The 19,831-nt window shown below is 39.9% G+C and overlaps 2 protein-coding genes across 2 annotated transcripts in view; both read right to left on the bottom strand.

The window, feature by feature from the left end:
• The window catches only part of cerkl (CERK like autophagy regulator), a 32,716-nt gene extending 27,972 nt beyond the window's left edge, over positions 1-4,744 (bottom strand). The window contains exons 1-2 of the mRNA XM_031870067.1: positions 4,400-4,744; positions 3,985-4,094 (exon numbers count right to left, since the gene is read on the bottom strand). Of these exons, the coding sequence (XP_031725927.1) occupies positions 3,985-4,094; positions 4,400-4,560 (271 nt within the window). The 5' untranslated portion in view covers positions 4,561-4,744. The remainder of the gene's footprint in view (positions 1-3,984; positions 4,095-4,399) is intronic.
• A 3,173-nt stretch (positions 4,745-7,917) lies between these two features.
• On the bottom strand, positions 7,918-13,531 carry neurod1 (neuronal differentiation 1). The gene is made up of 4 exons (XM_031870211.1): positions 13,446-13,531; positions 11,492-11,742; positions 9,427-9,656; positions 7,918-9,177 (listed from the first exon to the last, which is right to left on the bottom strand). The coding sequence occupies exons 2-4, from the start codon at positions 11,728-11,730 to the stop codon at positions 8,618-8,620; spliced, it is 1,029 nt and encodes a 342-aa protein (XP_031726071.1). The 5' UTR covers positions 11,731-11,742; positions 13,446-13,531; the 3' UTR covers positions 7,918-8,617.
• Positions 13,532-19,831: the final 6,300 nt, after the last annotated feature.

Raw genomic sequence — 19,831 nt, 5'->3', positions numbered from 1 at the left:
ATATATATATATATATATATATATATATATATATATATATTAATAACTGGATAAACATAAACAATAGGGATGTCCCCACAACACACACAGTGGCAGTCCAGTCTCATGGTGACCAGGCCATGTGGCTCACTGTGGGGCATTATAGATCATACATAGTTCACACACACACACACACACACACACACTGAGACTGAGGCTGCAGCACTCCTCCAGTGTTGCTGTAACATTGATCATGTAAACTGCTCTAGCGCTCTGATATTGTAAATTGATTGTAAAGTGATCAGTTTGTTCACACTTCTTAGTAACCCTCCAGAGATACTTTACTGCCTGTAGGAATTCTCAGTTTTCAACCCAGAGAAAGGGAAACTGAGTCTCCCAATTCCAAACTAATGCTTAATCTGGGTGTTTCTTAATGTGTAGTGGAATTGTGAAGTGGTTAAGTTTAATAAATACATAAAAAATGCAGCTGTGTTTTTAATGTGCTGTTGATGGACATGATTGTCCCACAATGCACTGCACAAAGGAGACTGGGGTGCTTAAAACAAATTGCAGATGATGGTTTGAAAAATACTGTTGGCTCTTTTTGGCATTACTTTTTTGAGGACCATGTTTGTGATTTAAGTACATTTTAATTGACAATGGCAAGTGTGGCATTCCCCTTTAAGTAACATCCTCAATGTTCAATATCCTCAACATAGAAATACAGGACTGTCCTGGGTAACGGAACGATCACAGGTTTATGTTCTGACCACCAGTTCAAATGATTTCATTAACCCAAATTTCTCCTCCCACTTCAAAACTCTGTTGAAATCCGTCTGCATGTATATTCCATTTATTCATGATAATACAAAACAGTAACGTACTTTGATTTATTGTCTACTAATTGCAAGTTGGCTGGGTGTCGGGAATGCTTTCATACAGCGGAGTCTGTCTATCTGACCTGAGCAGACAGACAGACAGTCAGACAGACAGACAGACAGGCTGCTGGGTGAAACGGGATGAATTCATGTGTACAAATAAACAACAGCAGCTGATCCATTTATATAGAAATATCTAATCAACACACACACAGCATGCTGACAGGCTGACTGTGTGCGTGTGTGTGTGAGAGTGTGTGTGTGTTAATCTCCTCACACTGAGAGACACTAATAACCCCCCACGGGCCGAACCAACTGCTCTATACTACTGCCAACACACACACACACACACACACACACATACAGTGTTGGCTTAATGACATTAGCTTGGATAAAATACAGCAAAACAGATTGGCTTCAACCACACACACACACACACACACACACACACACACACACACACTGTATCTACACCTTCATCCTCCTCCACTAACGAGTTCTGTCTGAATGGATTTAAACTACAAACAATCACACAATATATTGCCAAAGTTGTCAAAACAATACCACAATATGCCACAATGACACCAAAATATTACCGAAATATCACCACACCATGACTACACCAGAGACTGTGTTAGGGATGGGCAATTTATCAATATCATATTGATATTCTGAAGTGAGACTAGGTATCATCTTACATGTTGGGTATCGTAATATGACATAAGTGTTGACTTTTCCTGCATTTCAGTAACATGATGTCATTTTCTGAACACACCAGACTGCTCTAGCTCTTGCTTTCACCCACTTAGTCACTGTAGCCACATTACTGAAGGTTATCTCATGTATATATTTCGTGAAAGCACCAATAGTCTGCCCTACAATATCGTGAAATTTCAATTTTCTCCATATGGTCCAGCCCTGGACTGTGTCATCCTAAAAAGGATCAGTCCTAGTCTTAGTTGTGTTTAGTTTTAGCAAGTTGAAGATGTAGCTAGCTTGCTATCGAGCTTCTGCCACTTCCTGTAATCACAGGAGAAGGGATCTTCTGATGCTGCGATCAGAGCTGTGTGAGACCAGCATGGCTGAGGTGAGTGTATGGGGGGGTGTGGTAGTCCGGCTAGGAGGCCTGTACCTACAGTCAGTCCAGGTAGAAGGAGCTGAGATAGACTAAATAAAGAAAAGACTCATCTAACAATGCATTCTTCTCTGAGCTGATTCTGAATCGATTCACAGATTCCTAAAAATCTATTTTTTGTAGCTTGATAATGACATTATGTTAGCAGAACTCATTCACTGCTCCTCATAGTGACTTTTTGTGTTTCAGCAGGTAGAAAGTGCTTCGACTCCATTCCTTTTGTCTTTTAACGTCACTGTCTGAACTGGAAGATGTGCAGATTAATTGTTATTTAGCGAATATGATATTTGATTAGTGGTAAAGTGAAGAAAATAATGTTCATAACTAAATAACCTGCAGCATCGTATTGATTTGTTTCACATTTTTTTAATGCAGAACATTGGATTATGTAAAGGGGGCAGTGCACAATAACAGAACAAATATTGTCATTTCTCTTCATCTGTAGTTCCAGGACAGTTGGTACAAAGCCACCCTAAAATCAAATAGCATCAGTGCTCTTGAATGTTGTGCTTTGTGTTGCTGTTACTTGCAACACAACCTGAGCTCCTTGTAATAGTTAGCGCTGTGGGTAACTTTATGGCAAAGACGGTATTTTTATTCTAATGTCTGTGGTGGTGCCAGGTCACAGATGTGGAGGTATGTTTCCAACTTCAAATAAATAAATAAAAGTATGCTAGGCTGTGTTAACCAATCAGGACTGCCACTTTTCCCTTTGACTACTTCACCATAGTTAACTCTATAGTGAGTAAAGAAAGTGAAAGTTCAGACTCAAATCGGTCAGGATTTTGCACCATCACTGATGGGTGTATTGTTGCACGACTGTAATTTTCGCATCTATAAGAGGCAACACATTGCATTGTGGGATCATGGCATATATTTAACACTCAGAAGTCAACTAAAATAACTCAGATCAAATGGTGGACGGTAAATATTGTGCACTATACAGCAGATATGAATTGATTTCTGACAAAGCCCGAGACGTCATCTTTAAAGAGGATGGATTGGATATTAAAAATTAAATAGCTTAATAAAAAACTAAAAAAGGTTAAGTCTATTGTGAATCACCCAGACACTCATTTCAGCCGGTGAAGCACAGAACTCCAGAACACCAGTGGTGGGCCGTCAGGGCCAGCTAAGCCTTCTCTGCTGGCCTAAACAGAATCACAAAGTTATAGCTATATTATAATTTAGGGAAACGGACGACGGGCGCACCGGCACCGGTCGCACCGGCGTCCATGGATCGAGAAGGACTTCTTACTGGAACTGAAACGATGTACTGGGATTCAACTCTTTGTCAACAAAGAATTCGGTAAGTGACAAACTGCGTTTCTTTTTTTACATCTGCAGTAACGTTTTCATGAATAATATTTGAATGGCTCGTGCTCTTGTGTGGTGGAATGCGTGGATCCACTGCAGGTTTGCTGGATTGATATGTCATGCTTTGTTGTCATATGCATATATGTGACTGGTTGTCATTGTATTAATTACGTTGATTTGACTATGCATTGTCCGTTAATGACGCAGCGTCCCGTCATGCACGGATTCATGTATCTGCACCGTAGCTGTTCAACTGTAGTAGGACAGCACAGAAGGCCTAGGCATAAAATGCACGGCCCGCCACTGCAGAACACAGAGCCCAACGTAAGGAAAGTGCATGAAAGTTGCAGATATTTTCAGACGTAGCTGTTTGAGGGATTTGACGTCATCCAGCTGAGTTTAAAACAGCCAGAAAGTCACCAAAACTGAAGAATGTAACACCAACAACCTCTCATAACCCAAGTAATACTGTGTGTGTGTGTGTGTGTGTGTGTGTGTGTGTGTGTGTGTTAGTATGTCCAGATGTCCTGTTTCAGGTGGTCTCAACATGACAGAACATCTCCATTACAGCACCAGCTGCCTTGACACCCACACCCACACACAGTCTGCCTGTCTGTCTGATATCAACAGGACTACTGTGATCATCAAGACAGCTCTGTCACCGTGGTAACTGACCTGTGGGGGTCTCCGGGGTGATGGGGATCCACGTCAGCCTGGTTCGGGTGAGCAGGACGTCATGACTCTTCTTCCCCAGTTTGAAGATCCCACGCAGCATGACACACTCACTGAGCACACACAAAACACATGTACAAGTACAGTTTATGTCAAACAATTAGAGTCTAGATATTTTGTCGTTTACACATATTTATCAATGAGTCAATTTAATATTCTGAAAGGATCCATTGTTTTAGATTTACTTTGGTAAAGTTTTGACTGTGGGCTCTTACTTTGAAAGAGTTGTGTGATGGTTGATAACTGAAATGGAGGATTTCTTTCGTCTGACCCATCAGTTTGTTGTGTGAACCAATCAGAGAGCTCTCTGCTCTGTGTGGAACCTGAATCTGAAGGAAACCTCAGAACAAACACTCACCTGTTCTCATCTTCCTCCTCCTCTTCCTCCTCCACCTGCTCTTCCTCCCGCTTCTCCTCCTCCTCCTTCTTCTTCTTCTTCGCGCTTCGTTTCTCTTTCTTCTTCTTCTTCTTCGTGCTGTCTCTCTGCTCTCCCTGGAGCTCCTCCTCAGGCTCCGACATGTTTACCGGTTTAACTGACGAACAAACAAAGAAACTCGCTTATGATTTAGTTCCTCTTTGATAAACAGAGCGGCAGGTAAACACGCGGTGAGCTTATCGCCACTGACGGGTTGTGTTGTATTTCCGGGGTGTCGTCGCTATGGAGACACGAGGAGCGGCTTTACCGGACCATCTCGTGCACGCGGGAGATCCATCGGTATCTAAAAGGCACGCGCACGCTCCCGCGTTCATCCAAGCGGGAGTGCGCACACTGTAAGTAGTCACTATATCACTTTATGATCGAGGTAGTTCTTACTGATTATGTACAGGTGTTTACTGTTGTGGGCTCAGCAAGAACATTTAATAGGTTTACTTGTACGTTTACTTTACTTTAGCATTTCAAATGTATGCTACTTTAAAGACTACTTTTACTACACTTAAGTTAATAGGTAGGCACATTTTTATACATGCATTTATTACCAGTGGTAGGGGTACTCTTTTACTATTTTACTTAAGAAAAAGTAATAATACCACAGTGGTAAAAATAGGCTGCTCTTGTACAAGTACACTTGTGCATTCAAAATCTAAGTACAACAATAGTAATTTTTTAATATGCTACAAAAGTAAAAGTAGCCTACTCGTTATGCAGAACTATAATTATTGATAAATGTAGGCTACATATCATATTAAAGGTGCAGCTGGTAAAGGTTGGGCTACTGGTAGTTTGACAGCTTCTGGTCTTTGAATCAGCAAGTTGCCAGGTTGGATTGAGGGTTGCCAGTTTGATCAACAGGCCTGTGTGTGACTGTTGCTGCTTTCTGTCTGAGGTCACGTTCAGTCAGTTTTATTTCACAAAAGACAAAAACTTTCTAGTCAACTTCTTTTTAAGTTTTTATACGTTCTGAAAACGTATTTCCTCAATAGGCTCTGTATACTCTGTGAGACTGAGAGATTTCTGTATTTTCGTTCTTCCCTGCGCTCTTCAACCAGGAGGCTGAAAACCTTTTTTGGCACATGCTCAACAATCAACTTGCATTCAAGTAGGCGCCATGTTTGAGTCCAGTGTTCAGCTCTTATAATACATCCATGATATGGCGCCAAAAATGCAGAAGCTTGAGGAGGCCGCGGAGCCTTTTTTCTGCGTATGTGCCCAGTGAGCAACTCTAAATGAATGGACCGCCATATGTCTGGTTAACTTCTTTAGCTCCAATAAAGAGCAGCGCATAGCGGCTTCTCAAATGGGGCGCAATATGGAATGGAGCTTGTAGGTGATTAGCTTAGCTTAGCATAATTACTGGAAGAAGAGGGAAATACATGGATGTATAGAGAGAACGGGATACAGCGTTGGAGGCGGGGCCCTGTTCATGCCTAATGAAAGTTGCTGCATGATGCCAAAATAACTCGACTGCTGTGTATAGCATTACACAGATCTTCCTCACTTCTTCCACATCCGTGGGCCCATGGAGCAAGAGCACTAGTGTTTCTTAACTAGCTGCTCGGTTTCGGGCTCATTCCTATAAACCTCAGCACAAAAAATAACTCGATGCGGCTGTTAGTGCATTTTACAACTTTTAGGCCCTAATGATTGAAATAAGGGTTATTCAAGTGTTTGTACTAGGAAGTTGATTTTACAGACGCCTCTTTCATAATGTAAGTCTATAGGGAAAAACATTTTCGGTCCCTATGGCATCGCGGAACCAGAAGTTGTAATTCCGTGCTTTGGCCACTGCGAAGATTGGCTTCAAAGCTCGGAGCTGTTCCTGGGGGCTTGGGGAAATAGCAAAAGTTCAAAAACCCCAATTTACCCTGCCTACTAACACCCCTGCTATAAAGTCTACTACACTGAATACAATCCTCCCACTATATGATTTTAAAAGACACATGGCAACCAATCAGAGCGCATGGTATTCCCTCGCTGTGGTATGAACACCATCTTATGTGTGTGCGTGTGTGTGTGTGTGTGTGTGTGTGTGTGTGTGTGTGTGTGTGTGTGTGTTGATAGCAGATGGCTGGATTTAAGCTTCATTAATCAGTGTTATTATCAGCCAACAGACTGAAACACAAAACCTCTATCACAAAGACTACTGCTAATACTACTATTGATACTGCTAATACTGCGGATGCTAGTACAGTGGCTGTATTCTGAGTGTAATTCAAAATGTACACATGATGTTTTTATTAATATCTTTCTCCAAAAAACAATAGAAACAGCGTAGCTTTTTAAAATAATATGTCCTTTGTATTTTCTCCAGATCACTATATTTATCTGTACAATGTACCAGACAATTTAGTATTTTATTTTTGTTCCAGATACCTCATAGGATTTGATAGAATAGTTTCTGTTCTATTTGAACAGGATGAATCTTTATGCTGCAGTCTGACTTTCTCTCATTATTATTTCACTTTAACAGGGAGGCTAAATGGTGGGATATGGCCACCATATTGTCCCTGTTGACTTACACACTAACACACACATGCACACACACACAGCAGGACATAGTGTGTATGGGGGGAGCTCTCATGCATAAACAAGATCATTTTCATAAATTAAAATCTTGCCTGCAGAACGAACATCTGTGCCCTTCATACATATACACACACACACACACACTTACAGTGATCCTGGTTTTGTCGTTCAGTCTGTGAGATAATGTTGTTAACGTGTTAACAGGGTTTTCTCTGTAAGGAGATATGTGTTTTCTCCTCATGTGTTTATCAATACTCGGAACTTAAAATCCACTTTAAAAAACACTGTCGTCACGTGGAAAACCTGTACCTCCAAGTCTTCGACATTTAATCCCATTTACGATGACGGACTTCTGCAAGTTTCTGAGCTGGTTCTCCAAATATATTACAATAAGCTCACTACCGTTTAGAGTGGATCTTTTGACAGCAGCTGTGTGGAAAGTTTGATGTTGTAATGATTATGTATTATAATTATAATTTCATCTGCTGATCATTTTCTGGATTAATTGTTCCAAAGAAATTTGAAAAATGCCCTTTGCAATTTCACAGAACCAAAGGTAATGTCTTCAAATGTCTTGCTTTGTCAGACCAACAGTCTAAAACCCAAACAGTCAGTTTACTGTCATAGAACACGAAGAAGACAAATATTCACATTTGAACCAGTAAAATTTTCAAATTATAAAAAAACTGGTCATTACATTTGTCAACAATTATAACTCCTCCAAGATACAGTTTATTATTAAAACTGTTTGTAATATTGACATTCATTGTCAGTGGACCAATCGATTAATCGTTCATCTACTGTATATACCAGAAATCCATCTGGAAATAAAAGGTCTTTTATACATCACGTGACTGCTTGGATTTTTCTGTGTTGTTCGTGTATAAATGTGTCGTTCAAACATTTGGAACGGAGTTGAATTCGATTGAAGGGAACTCGACCAAACTGGCCTGAAGGGGACTGAACTAACCTGGAAGAAACCGTTCACAAGCACAGTGAAGCGGACCGAAGGAAGGTGATCTGTTGTGTTGTTGCTGATGAACAGAGTCTCTCAGTTGAATCACATGGAATTCCTTTTAATGAAAGGCCTTTATAAACATCTATCTTATAAAATATGAACAAGAGTCACATGAAAAGTTAACAGAACGCTACAGGAACGTTATAAAAAGCAAAAAGTAAAAACCACATGAACAACATGAATATTTTGGCTCGACACCGGCCCAAACCCCGGCTCAGAGCCGCCTTACACACCCAAAAATAGAGAAATCTTTATTCTTTCAACATTTGGAATTATCAACTGAGGGTCGCTCAGGCTTGAACAAAATTGCATAGTTTCCTTCAGATTATTGCTCATTGATTAGTGATTATTTTTAGGTGATAATATGGATAATAACGAGACATTCAGAGGGCATCTCCTGCAGGATGAAGCGCTACAGAGAAGGTTACATCATCAGCGTGACTTTGTCATCGCCATCGTAGAGCAGAAAGAAAGGAAAGACGGAAAGAAAGACAGCTATGGAACGATAGACATACATAGAACTGTCTGTCTCTCTAGATAACTGTCTCTGTTCGTCTCTCTGTCTTCGTCGGTCTCTCAGTCCTTCGTCCTCCTCAGGAGTCGTGGAAGATGGCGTTCAGCTGGGCGTTCATCATCCGCTCGTGGTGCGTCTGTCCATCAAAGCCCATCAGCCCGTCCACCTGGAGCTCGCTGCACCGCGTGTTGGACCCCCCGCCACCGTAGATGGCAGGGTGCCCGCCGGCTCCTCCTGCTCCTCCGTAGTGCACGCTGAAGGAGAAGCTCTTGTCGTAGTCGGCAGCCGCCGCGGCCTCGTGCTTGTAGGACGAGAAGTTCCCATTGATGCTGAGCGGCGGGCTGAGGGGCGGGTCAAACGCCGGGCCGTCCGACACCAGGACGCCATCAAAGAAGGGCTCCAGTGGGCCATAGGGCTGACCTTTGACCTGGTGGAAGATGTGGGAAGGCTCCATGGTGCCGTAGGGCGGGCTGGGCAGGCCGGCCGTCAGCCCGGGGCTCTGGTAGTAGTGTCCGGGATAGGTGGCAGCGCCGGCGGTGGGGAGGTGGACCGGCAGGTCGGGCATCTGCTCCGGCAGGAAAGTTCGAGGGTTCAGCTGCAGGCAGCCCGCCACCAAGTTAGTGGTCGGCTGAGACAGACCTGAGAGCAGAGAGACAATAATCAGTCAATGCTGATAAATAATACCAATAAATAAGAAAATCGTTTCTCGCTTCCCTTTTGGTTGATTTTACTGACATTTCAAAATAAAAAACTCTCCCCGGTTGAGGGCAAATGGTCATATTGTTTCCCTTCATCTTAATTTCATATAACCAGAGATCAGACCCCAGACTAGCTCGGGGGTTTTGGTCGACCCGGTCCGGTCTGGTGCTGCTGTAAGTTGACACTGACCTTTGCAGAGGGCCTGGACGAAGCTCATGACGTCGGGCGCCTTGCCAGAGCGCAGGACCTCGCTGAGGGCCCAGATGTAGTTCTTGGCGAGGCGGAGCGTCTCGATCTTGGACAGTTTCTGGGTTTTGGAGTAGCAAGGGACGATTTTCCGCAGACACTCCAGAGCATCGTTCAGCCCGTGCATGCGGTTCCTCTCGCGGGCGTTAGCTTTCATCCGACGGACCTTAAACCTGCAGAAACACAAAGCGAGTTCAACATTAGCCGCCGTGTCAGTTGTCATATCTGTATCTGCCTAGCAGTGATAATCAGCATCTAAATACTTCATGCAGTAATTTGCAGCAAAACAAATGTCTGCAAGCCCAAGTCGTTAGCATGTTAGCTTCCAGGCATTTTAGCAGCAATCACAGCTCAACGTACAATACGGTTGATAGTCACTCAAATATAGAACAGAGGAAAATAAACACTTGAAGCATAAGAAAAATGCAATTCTGTCAAAAATGAAGGCGACTAATCAAAATATAGGTGAAAATATGGAGAGGCGGTTGTTATTTTCAGTTTGCAGATTTTTCTCTCAGACTGCACGTGGCCACAACGAGTTCCACCAGTCAAAGCTTAAGTTTTATTTCAGGTTATATTGTGGGTGTTATTCTGTCATCATAATACTGTGTATAACGTGAGGCGACCAAGATAAGTAACAAGAAAAGAGAAGATACTGACACTGAAAAATTTCCATTGGGAAAGGGTCATTTCAGCCAGAAGAGATAAATATTTTAGAGAGTGAATTTATTTGTGTGTTTGTGTTAGTTGAGTTTTTGCATTCAAACACTATAACTCATTTTACATGATTTTACACAGAACATCAGTGTTCAAATAAAATTATAGTGTAAATAATTAACAGAAAACTTCTAGTTTATGGTGGGTGGGAGGTACTTGTTAATCTTGGCTTAATTTCTAAGCATTACTTCAGTTACAATGGGAAACACGTCTTAAGCTTAAGAAGGTATTAAACGGATTTTACGATCATCTTCGACTGAAGATGTTTTTGGGAAATGAAACCCAAACTGAGACTCAAGAAACGAAACATTTTTGACTCAGATCGGGAGAGCAGGACGACTGCTGAGGCTTCTGGGTAATGAAACACTGGTCCGATCGTCCCACTTTAACATATTCTCTGATCCATAGTTGTTTTTTTAATCATATCCTTCTAAGTTTGATGGTGCTTTTTTTATTTTCATCAAATAATGATTTTGCCGCCTGCTCAGTCCAGATGTTTTGTCCCTTTAGAGCAGGGGTCTCAAACTCATTTTCACTCCGGGCCACATCAGCATCATGGTTGCCCACAAAGGGCCAGTTGTAAATGTAACTACTCTTAACATATTGTTAAATAACTGTCTCTGCATTTGATTATTGTTTATTCAAGTGTAAAAATATTGTACATGCAGTTATATAAATGTAAAAATATATGTAAGCACATTTCTGTGATTATAACTTAAATCCTTTTACTTTAGGGTTAAGAAACCCACATTACTCCATCAAAGATCAAACTATTAAAGAAAATAACAAAGACAAATATCAAACACAAGTTATTACAATAACTTTGTTCAAAGCTTAAAATCCTTTCAAGGGTGGGTTTGCACAATCCCACGTGAAGTATTTCATCTGTTGTAAAGCCACGTTTAAAGTAGTCTTCAATGTACTTGCAATCCATTTCCATTTCAAGTGTACAGTAACCAGCCAAAGAGCTGCTTCTGTGACTGTGTGTTTAAGTATCTCATAATTTTGACTTTCTATTTCATAATTTTGACTTTCAATCTCATCATTTTGACTTTCTATCTCAGAATTATGACTTTCTATCTCATAATTTCGACTTTTTTTTTTTTAAACTTTTTTTTTGTTTTTGCTGGCGGATTCGCGGGCCACATAAAATGACGTGGCGGGCCGGATTCGGCCCGCGGGCCGGGAGTTTGAGACCCCTGCTCTAGTGAGACCCTTCGGACAAACTTTACACTTTTGCATTTTAGTTTTTTGAAAATACTAGTTTTTAAGAGCCGTCAATCTCCTTCACCTCTGAACTCGAGCCTTAGTCATCTTCTTCTTCTTCGGCCCTCGCCTCTTGGGTTTGTTTTCGCCGTCATCGTCCTCCTCTTCCTCCTCATCGTCCTCCTCCTCTTCCTCCTCAAGATGGTGGAGGCTGTCCTCCTGCTCTTCTTGGCCTCCTTCTTCTCCTCCTTCAATGGGGCTGTGAAGCTCCTCCTGCTGCTCCGACTCCACTGACTCCTGCTCCTCCTGTACAGACCTGGTCATGATGCTGATTCTCTGTTTGAGAGCAAAGGAAACAGAATAGATATGTTCATTAGAAAACGATAAAAACTCATCACCACACTTAATGTCTGTAGAAAAAATCGTATTTAAAGGAAATAATTAAACTGAGGCCTGCTTACAGTACAGCATGTTCTCACCGCTGTTATTAAGGTTTTAATAAATGTAATAAAATTATAAATGACCTACTCATTTGCTAGTTTTTTACATTTTCATGAACAAATGGCATTTTTTTATGATTTTACACACATCCTGCAAGACGGTTTTATGTAACATTATTACATTATTTATTTTGCCAAACAATAACAATAAAAAAATGTTTTTGCTCTAAACTCATTTTTGCTTCTTTGGATTAAAGTTCCATTGGATTTCACTTTACAATATCATGACTTATCAGATAAACCATACATTTATGTTTTTATTTAATGATGAAAAGATTTATTCCCATGGGATCTGACTTTCATTTCTGTGTTGAACAGAATACGCAGCTATAGGAGGAATGATGTTCTATTTATATTTGCTTTAGAATAAAATGGACAGAAACACAACTTAATATATATATATATATATACTTTGATTCAATACTTGAAAAACATAGTTTTTTTGTAACAGTTTTGCAACAAGTTCTCAATCTAATTCAGAACGGAATCTAAAATCAAAGAAATGTAGACGAGTTTAAATCGTAATTTGTGCGGCTTTGTGTTGTGGAAAATAAAATCAGTTCAAGTGTGATTCTTTTTATGTGTCTGTACAGGAAAAATGCAATAGGCTATGCTAGAACATCACAGTTACGGAGAAATAAACGTCGGCCTTGAGGCTAAAATAAAAAGAAGGAGAAAGTTGGTCAACGTTTAGCAAATAAAAATAATTCCTCGCAGAGTTAAGTCAACTGTATTTCATTTAGACCAAAAATCCCGCATTTGATGCGGACGGCCTAACAGTATTTAGCCCAAAACTTACGACCTTCAGTTTTAGATTTGGCCTAATTAAATATAAAGTAAAACAGCCTTAAGGTGGTAGATACAATGCTCAAATCTGCAGCTTTGGTCAGTGAAATGAATAGATTGTAATTGTGTAACAGACGTCAAAATTAAGTCCGTTAAAAAAAAAAAATCTTGCGGATGATTTACGGACGTCTTAAAACGACTCACCGTTCATTAAAAGTGGCTGGAAGTAAGCTTTTGAATATTAATTGTTACGCTTCCCACTTTCTGCTTACTGGTCCCGTTTATTCAACAGACCGGCAGACAGTGCGAGGTGAGACAGGTGTGAGCAGACATAAGGGACGAACACATATAACAACAAATAACTGAATAAAAGACCAAAGAAAATTCACACGTCGAAGAAAAAGCTGAGGGGAACAAAAATATATTCATAGGAGTTTTAAAAATCGGCTATTAACATTGAAATTAAAAAAAAGAAATAACAACAATTAAAAACAAATCACACTTTAAAAATAAGGAATCTTCGTATATTTAGGCTATGCGCATGGCAAATTATTTTTATACAGCTGAAAGGAATTATTGAATTACTGAATCAGTGTTAATGATTATCTGATTTCAATTAGCATTGATGGTCATTAATTTGGTAGCCTATACAGAATTAATCAGAATTATCATGCTGAAGGTTAGATTACACCGATCACAATCAGGAGGAGTGTATCTATCAGTTGCTCATCTTTAAAAGAAGAATAACCCTACCTGTTGTAGCAAGCCGCTGTTCGTCAGATTGCACGCATCCCGCGCGCTCTAGTGCGTGTCCGGGCGTGACTGTGCGTGATCTGCTTTGAGCTTTCTGAGGTGTGTGTGTGGGAGGATGCTGCATTTATACTCGGCACCACACACACACATACACACACACGCACGCACGCATACAGGAGGGGGTAATTAGCATATCGAGGCCACACCCTCCCGGCACGCGCCATATGGTACGAACGTTATTAAAACGGCCCCGGGGATCACGTGACAAATCCATTTGTATGAGCCAAGAGTCTCTCTCTCTCTCTCTCTCTCTCTCTCTCTCTCTCTCTCTCTCTCTTTGTGAGGAAAAGTTGACCATCTGTCGCCACATACAGCCACGCATGCGCAAACACGAACGTCATGCACATCATGGAACTATAATATGATTAAGGTTTATCCTTGTTGTTGTAGAAGAAGAAGAGAACTGTGGAAATATAGAATATCACCCTGGACCACCTCAGATGGGCTCTGACCAATCCAGTAGCATTCTGATTGCAATGCATTCTGGATGCATTTACACCTGCATTAATGTGAGTTCTTCGTGATCCAGATTAAATATCCAGATTACAGATTACCAGGGGGAGATGGGGTCCAGATGGTCGTCTGTACTAACTGTCTGGTGCAGGTTCAGGTGTTGTGTCAAAGTCAGTCTCCCTGTCAATATGATTCCTCTCACCTTCACCTGCACTCAACCTTACGGCTAACCCCAACCAGTTATTGCTCTGAGACGGAGCCACACCTGTGAAGCTCGTTGGTTTGATATAAGGTTTTAGACCAGTGGAGAGGCTGTAGAGGTGGATGTTGGCCATCACTAATTCATAATTTTTCCTTACGACATGGCAGCTAGCTCTTTTCTAGCATAACCTTAGATTTGTATAAACCAGGCGGCAACCTCCGGTTCTGCTGAGTGAAGCCGATGTGGAAGTGTCTTAAACTTGCATTCTCTCTACTGACCAGCAGGAGACGACTTCTCTGGTTGCAAAAAGAAGTCTGGTTGTATCGATGTGAGAAAATGACTTTACTTCTCACTTGATTTATTACCTCAGTAAACATTGTAAACATGAGTTTATGGTCTCAATCTCCAGTTTCAAGTCTTCTTCAATACAGCATGAAGTTCATTTAGTAAATTATGGTCCATTTAGAGTCAAATAGACCATAAAGCAGGGTATGCTTTACGGTGGGCTTACTGTGATTGACAGGTCGATGCCACTACCAGAGACGTAACCAACGTCTCTAAATCACTCCTCCACATTTTAAATATGGTAATTTACATTCATCGGTTGCAATTAAACAACATGGTGACGGCGAAATTGCCGAACTCAAGGCTTCATAACGTCAGTCCAATGAGTAACTTCACGATGACTACGTCCACTTCTTAGACACAGTCTGTGATTTAAAAGTTAGCTTGTAGCCAGGGGCGTCGTTAGGCCTATTGTAGGGGGGCTGACTCCCCTTGGGGCTAAGCCCCCCCTGTCTTTCAATCCTAGAAACGCCCCTGCTTGTAGCGTGTTGGCTACATCGACTGAATATTAAAAGAAAATGGAGAAAACCAGTAGGCGTGGCTTAAAAAATGACAAATTAAATGATATAAAGTTTAAAAGTGAATCGTATTATAGAACACTGTTTGCTGTCCACGATGTACTACCGTGTGCGTGTGTGTGCGTGTGCGTGTGTGTTGAGTTTTCCTTGGCTGCTTCGTTCTATTTATGAATAGGTTAATCTGACCTTCTCCAACCACACACGCACACACACACGCACACACACACACACACACACACACACACACACACACACCACCTGCAGTATGGAATAATAGTTCTTATTCATCAGCGAGTTGCTCTTTTTTCCTCACTTTGTTTTGAGTAACAAAATATTTCTCTCCCTTGAATTATTGTGACCTCACTGCTGTTTAATCAAAAGTTCAAACTCTTCTTTATTCTTGTTTCTCTCTCCTGATGAACGTCTGTAAAATAATGTATTTTTCTCTGGATGTCTTCATCCATTGAAACTGTGCATGTAAATAAATTCAAAGCATCAATTCAAAGCCACTTACAGCTTTGTTTTGACTGAAAACCATCAAATCAAACTGTGACTTCTGTGTGTCCCGTATCAGTAAGTTAATTCTTGACATTATATAGACTGTTGTATAAATAAGTTATTATGCTTCCATGTTATACTACATTCATGAGCAGCACAGAGTTGTATATTCATTCATCCTGAAGGGAACGGCAGAGAGAAGGGTGGATTGATTTTGAGTTAACCATTAGCTGTCAGAGGATCACGCTCATGGGACAGACACACCGGTCCTCTGAAGTTGCTTGGTAACTTCCTAGCAACCAGTTTAGGGTCACCATAGCAACCTCTTCACTGGAGAATAGCCTGGTCCAAAGTCTGCTGCTTCTTTCCGATTGGTCAGAGCGACTAAACACAACCACCAGAGTGATAAGCCCCTCCTTTTGCCTGGTTAAACAACACTTTACTTTAACCTCCTATATCTAGCATCTATAAGCAGTATATACACATTCAATAAAGGCTTTATAACACACAATAATGTAGTTATAAGCAGATATACATGAAGTGTTTTTTTAATGTTTAGTAAATTGTCCTATAAAGACATATTTTATATTATAACAACTGTATTTTACTGTATTGTTTTTCATCATGTGTTTATACAGCAGCTTGGGGGCCCACAGGTGGAGTTATATTTCTCGGCAAATACATTCATAAACATCATATGTACTTACAATGACATTATAGTGTGTTACAATGACATTACAGTGGGTTATAAACCATTTATTGAATGTTTATGTACTAAGGTTTAATTTAGTGGGAGGGCGACCCACAACAAACACTCACGTGAACAAGCTGAAAACAACACAAAAGACAAAACAACAATGCTGCACCAGAACAAATAAAACAACTAGAAAATGCATTTCCTGCTGAAAATGCGTTGGAATGCTGAAAGTTGAAATTAATTGTCAAAAAATTGCTGAAAATTAAGAAATGGGAGACTACCCGTCTGAAAAATGTTGAAGCTTGAAAGCATTTAAACTGCACTGCTGAAAACCCTTGTAGTTGAAATGTCTCACTATGGTGTCTGTAGCTGAAAGTATGAAGAAGAAGGCTTTGAAAGTTGAAGAAGTTTAACAGGATTTAAAGATTTTCTCCATAGAGATCCCATTCAAAAGAAAATTGCAAAAAGCTTAATAATTCAAAAAGTTGAAAGATTACAAATATGAAAAGTCATATCACCCTCTCCTGAAAGAGCTGAACATTTTGATATTCGAACGGTTTCTGTAGCTTAAGAAAATTTCAGCGGTAGTGATATTTGTTGTAGTAGTAGTAGTAGAAGTTGTAGTTGTAGTAGAAGTATTATTAGCAATATAAGTATTAGTAGCATTTGAATAAGTACTAGTTGTAGCAGTAGTGATATTTGTAGTAGCAGTAGTAGTAGAAGATGTAGTCGAAGTATTAGTAATTAGAAGAAGTAGTAGAAGTAGTAGTATCAGTAGTCGTAGTAATAGCTGTAGTAGTGGTCGTAGTATTTAATATAACAGTAGTAGTAGTAGAAGAAGTAGTAGCAGTAGTAGTAGTACTAGTAGAAGTCGTACTAATAGCTGTAGTAGTATTAGTACTGGTAGTAGCAGGAATAGCAGTAGTAGCAGTTGTGGTATATGTAATAATAGTAGTGGTAGTGGTAGTAATATCAGTAGTGGTAGTAATAATATTGATGGTATCAGCAATAGCAGTAGTAATAGTAGCAACAGCAAAAGTTGCAGTAGAAGTAGTAGCAGTAGTAGTGATACTAGAAATATTAGTAGCAGTAGTAGTTGTCGCAGTATTCGTAAGAGCATTCATTATTTCAACAAAAAAGCCTAATTTTGAGCTTAACGTTTAAATACAGTTAATCCATGAGGCTTTTATTTTGAAAGGGTGGGACTGGGTGGGGGAGAGGAGACATAATCTTAATGTTAGATAAACATAAACAGGTTATTAAATGACAGGCTTCATCACAAGCATTTCAGTTAGAATTCATTTTGTGGGGCCTTTACTTTAAAATGGGGTGTGTGGGGTGGGGGGGAGTCCTCTTAAAATCGCTAAGACCTGAATGACTGTATGAGAGAGAGAGACACAGACAGAGAGTGAGAGAGTGAGTGAGAGAGAGAGAGAGAGAGAGAGAGAGAGAGAGACACTGATCTCTCTGGCAATCTTTCTCATTTGGAGATTGTCCTATGTTTTATCATTTACAGCTTACATGACTATTGTCCTGCTCTGCCATGTCTTTCCTCGTCTCTCCCTCTTGTGTCGCGGTGTGTGTAAATGTCACTCGAATCAGGAAACTTATCAGAATACCCATATTTGATTGGCTGAGCTGCATCACGTATATCTCTAAATCATGTGTGTGCGGCTTTTATGTTAAAATCTCAAACAAATCCTCAAAACTCACATAACTGTAGCTCCTATTGCTCCGATATTAATAAATGAGAGGAAGGATGAGTTGAAGAACAGATCCTGTAAAAACTGTGTGTGTAGTGTAAAAAATGTGGCTGAACTGGCGATCTAGAAATGGGGTACCGTGTTCGTGGAAGATGTTTTTGAAGCAAAATTTAACATCGGTCTCTATGGAGCAGAAAGTTGGTTTTCCTCTCAATTACAGGCTTCTGTGTCAAATGTGTAAATCGGTGGGATTCCACAGTCATTTGTCTACAACAAGGACAAGATTAGCTACTTCTACATCCAGAAATTATGCATGAAGAGTGAAGATTGTGGACACAGTGGCAAAAGACAAATCTTTTTTTCACAAGAATCTCAAGCTGCTCTTCACTCTAGCGGTGACATCACGCAATCCTGCGCAATACACACCCATTATAAAAAAGGGCTGAAAAAGTCATAAAAGTTAAAATGGGACAGTTCAAAAAGTATAAAAGATATCAAAAAGCTGAATAATGCGGCAATAGATCAGGGTTTTCTAAACATTTTAAAGTTGAAATGGTGTCTGTAGCTGAAAATATGAGGAAGTAGAAGGATTTGAAAGTTGAAGAAGTTTAAGAGGATTTAAAAATATTCTCCATAGACATCCCATTCAAAAAAAAGTTGCAAAAAGCTTAATAATTCAAAAAGTTGAAAGATTACAAATATGAAAAGTCATATCACCCTCTCCTGAAAGAGCTGAACATTTTGATTTACAGCATTCCAACAATTAACTTTTAACAAAAACAAACGGGACACCCTCACTAGAAAGAGAATGAAATTAAGAAGCAAGCAGTGATAGAATCACTGAAAACACAAGAAAGTTGTTTTAATGTAAGAGAATATAATCTTTTTATTTATATGAAGATAACAACAAGGGACAAATAATTGTTTTAAGCAGTGAGGATAGTTAAAATGCATTCGATAATAATATACCAATGAAGAAAAGATGCACTTCACATGAATCTGCAGAGCAAGTTATATGACACGAAGAGGAAGACAAATGGCATTTTAATAAACACAGTCAGTGTAATCAGTATCAGTAAAATAAATTGTGTGATACAATAAAGAACATTAATACACTAATTCATTTTCTTTCTGATGTGATTTGTGTGTGGTTTAAAAGTAAGTTTGGTATCAATATATTTCATATTTCATTGAACTTTCTGGAATTACCTTTTATAGTAAAAGTAATTTTTTTATCCTGGTGATTCTATTTTTCTGTTTACAAAATGACTAATCTGAGAACACCTTTTAATAGTATCAGAAAAGTGATTAGTGTGGTTTACATTTAGATAACTAAACCTACGTTTGTGATCAAAGGATTTGGCAGCTGTTGGATTATCGCGGATGTTTTAGCAGCAGCGCCTTATTAAAAGATATTCATCTATGTAATGGTGTTTGGTTCCATCTGGTGGTTATAGGAAAGTACTGCAGGTAAAAGCTCAGGTCACCACACAATTTCTTTCTTTCTTTCTTTTGGATCATTTATCGATCTGTCAATCTATCTCCATCCAAATATAGCTTAGTAAATGTACTAATTATTACCTTTTTTATTATTATGTATTACTATTTCCCATCACTGTATAACGTCACTGTTTCTGCTGCAGCAACTCAGTATTTCCGCACACATCATACAAACAAACAGCAGCAACAGTTTACAACAATAACAGTAGTATTTATTTTTTCAACTTCTAATTGTCTTTAAAATGCGATGAAGTATTTTTAATATTGTAAGTAAAATATGTCTGAGTACTTCCTCCATCCCTGTGTATTATGACCGTCCTGTGTGTACCGAGTCAGTCCGCCAGGTGTCGCTGTTTGTCGGCTGCAGCTGGTGGAGGACACGCCCCCTCTCCTCCTGCAGGTTTCAGGAA

Source organism: Anarrhichthys ocellatus, unplaced genomic scaffold, assembly GCF_004355925.1.
Source record: "Anarrhichthys ocellatus isolate YVR2014 unplaced genomic scaffold, GSC_Weel_1.0 scaffold51, whole genome shotgun sequence".
Classification (NCBI taxonomy): domain Eukaryota; kingdom Metazoa; phylum Chordata; class Actinopteri; order Perciformes; family Anarhichadidae; genus Anarrhichthys; species Anarrhichthys ocellatus.
Note: the sequence above shows the minus strand (reverse complement) of the source record. Positions and strands in the feature narration are given on the sequence as shown.

Excerpts from the sequence above, each read along its gene's own strand:
- neurod1 (XM_031870211.1), bottom strand. The coding sequence starts at position 11,730 with ATGACCAGGTCTGTACAGGAGGAGCAGGAGTCAGTGGAGTCGGAGCAG. Across the intron at positions 9,657-11,491 it reads ACTAAGGCTCGAGTTCAGAG|GTTTAAGGTCCGTCGGATGA; the intron begins GTGAAGGAGATT and ends GTGTTTCTGCAG. Across the intron at positions 9,178-9,426 it reads CGTCCAGGCCCTCTGCAAAG|GTCTGTCTCAGCCGACCACT; the intron begins GTCAGTGTCAAC and ends CTCTGCTCTCAG.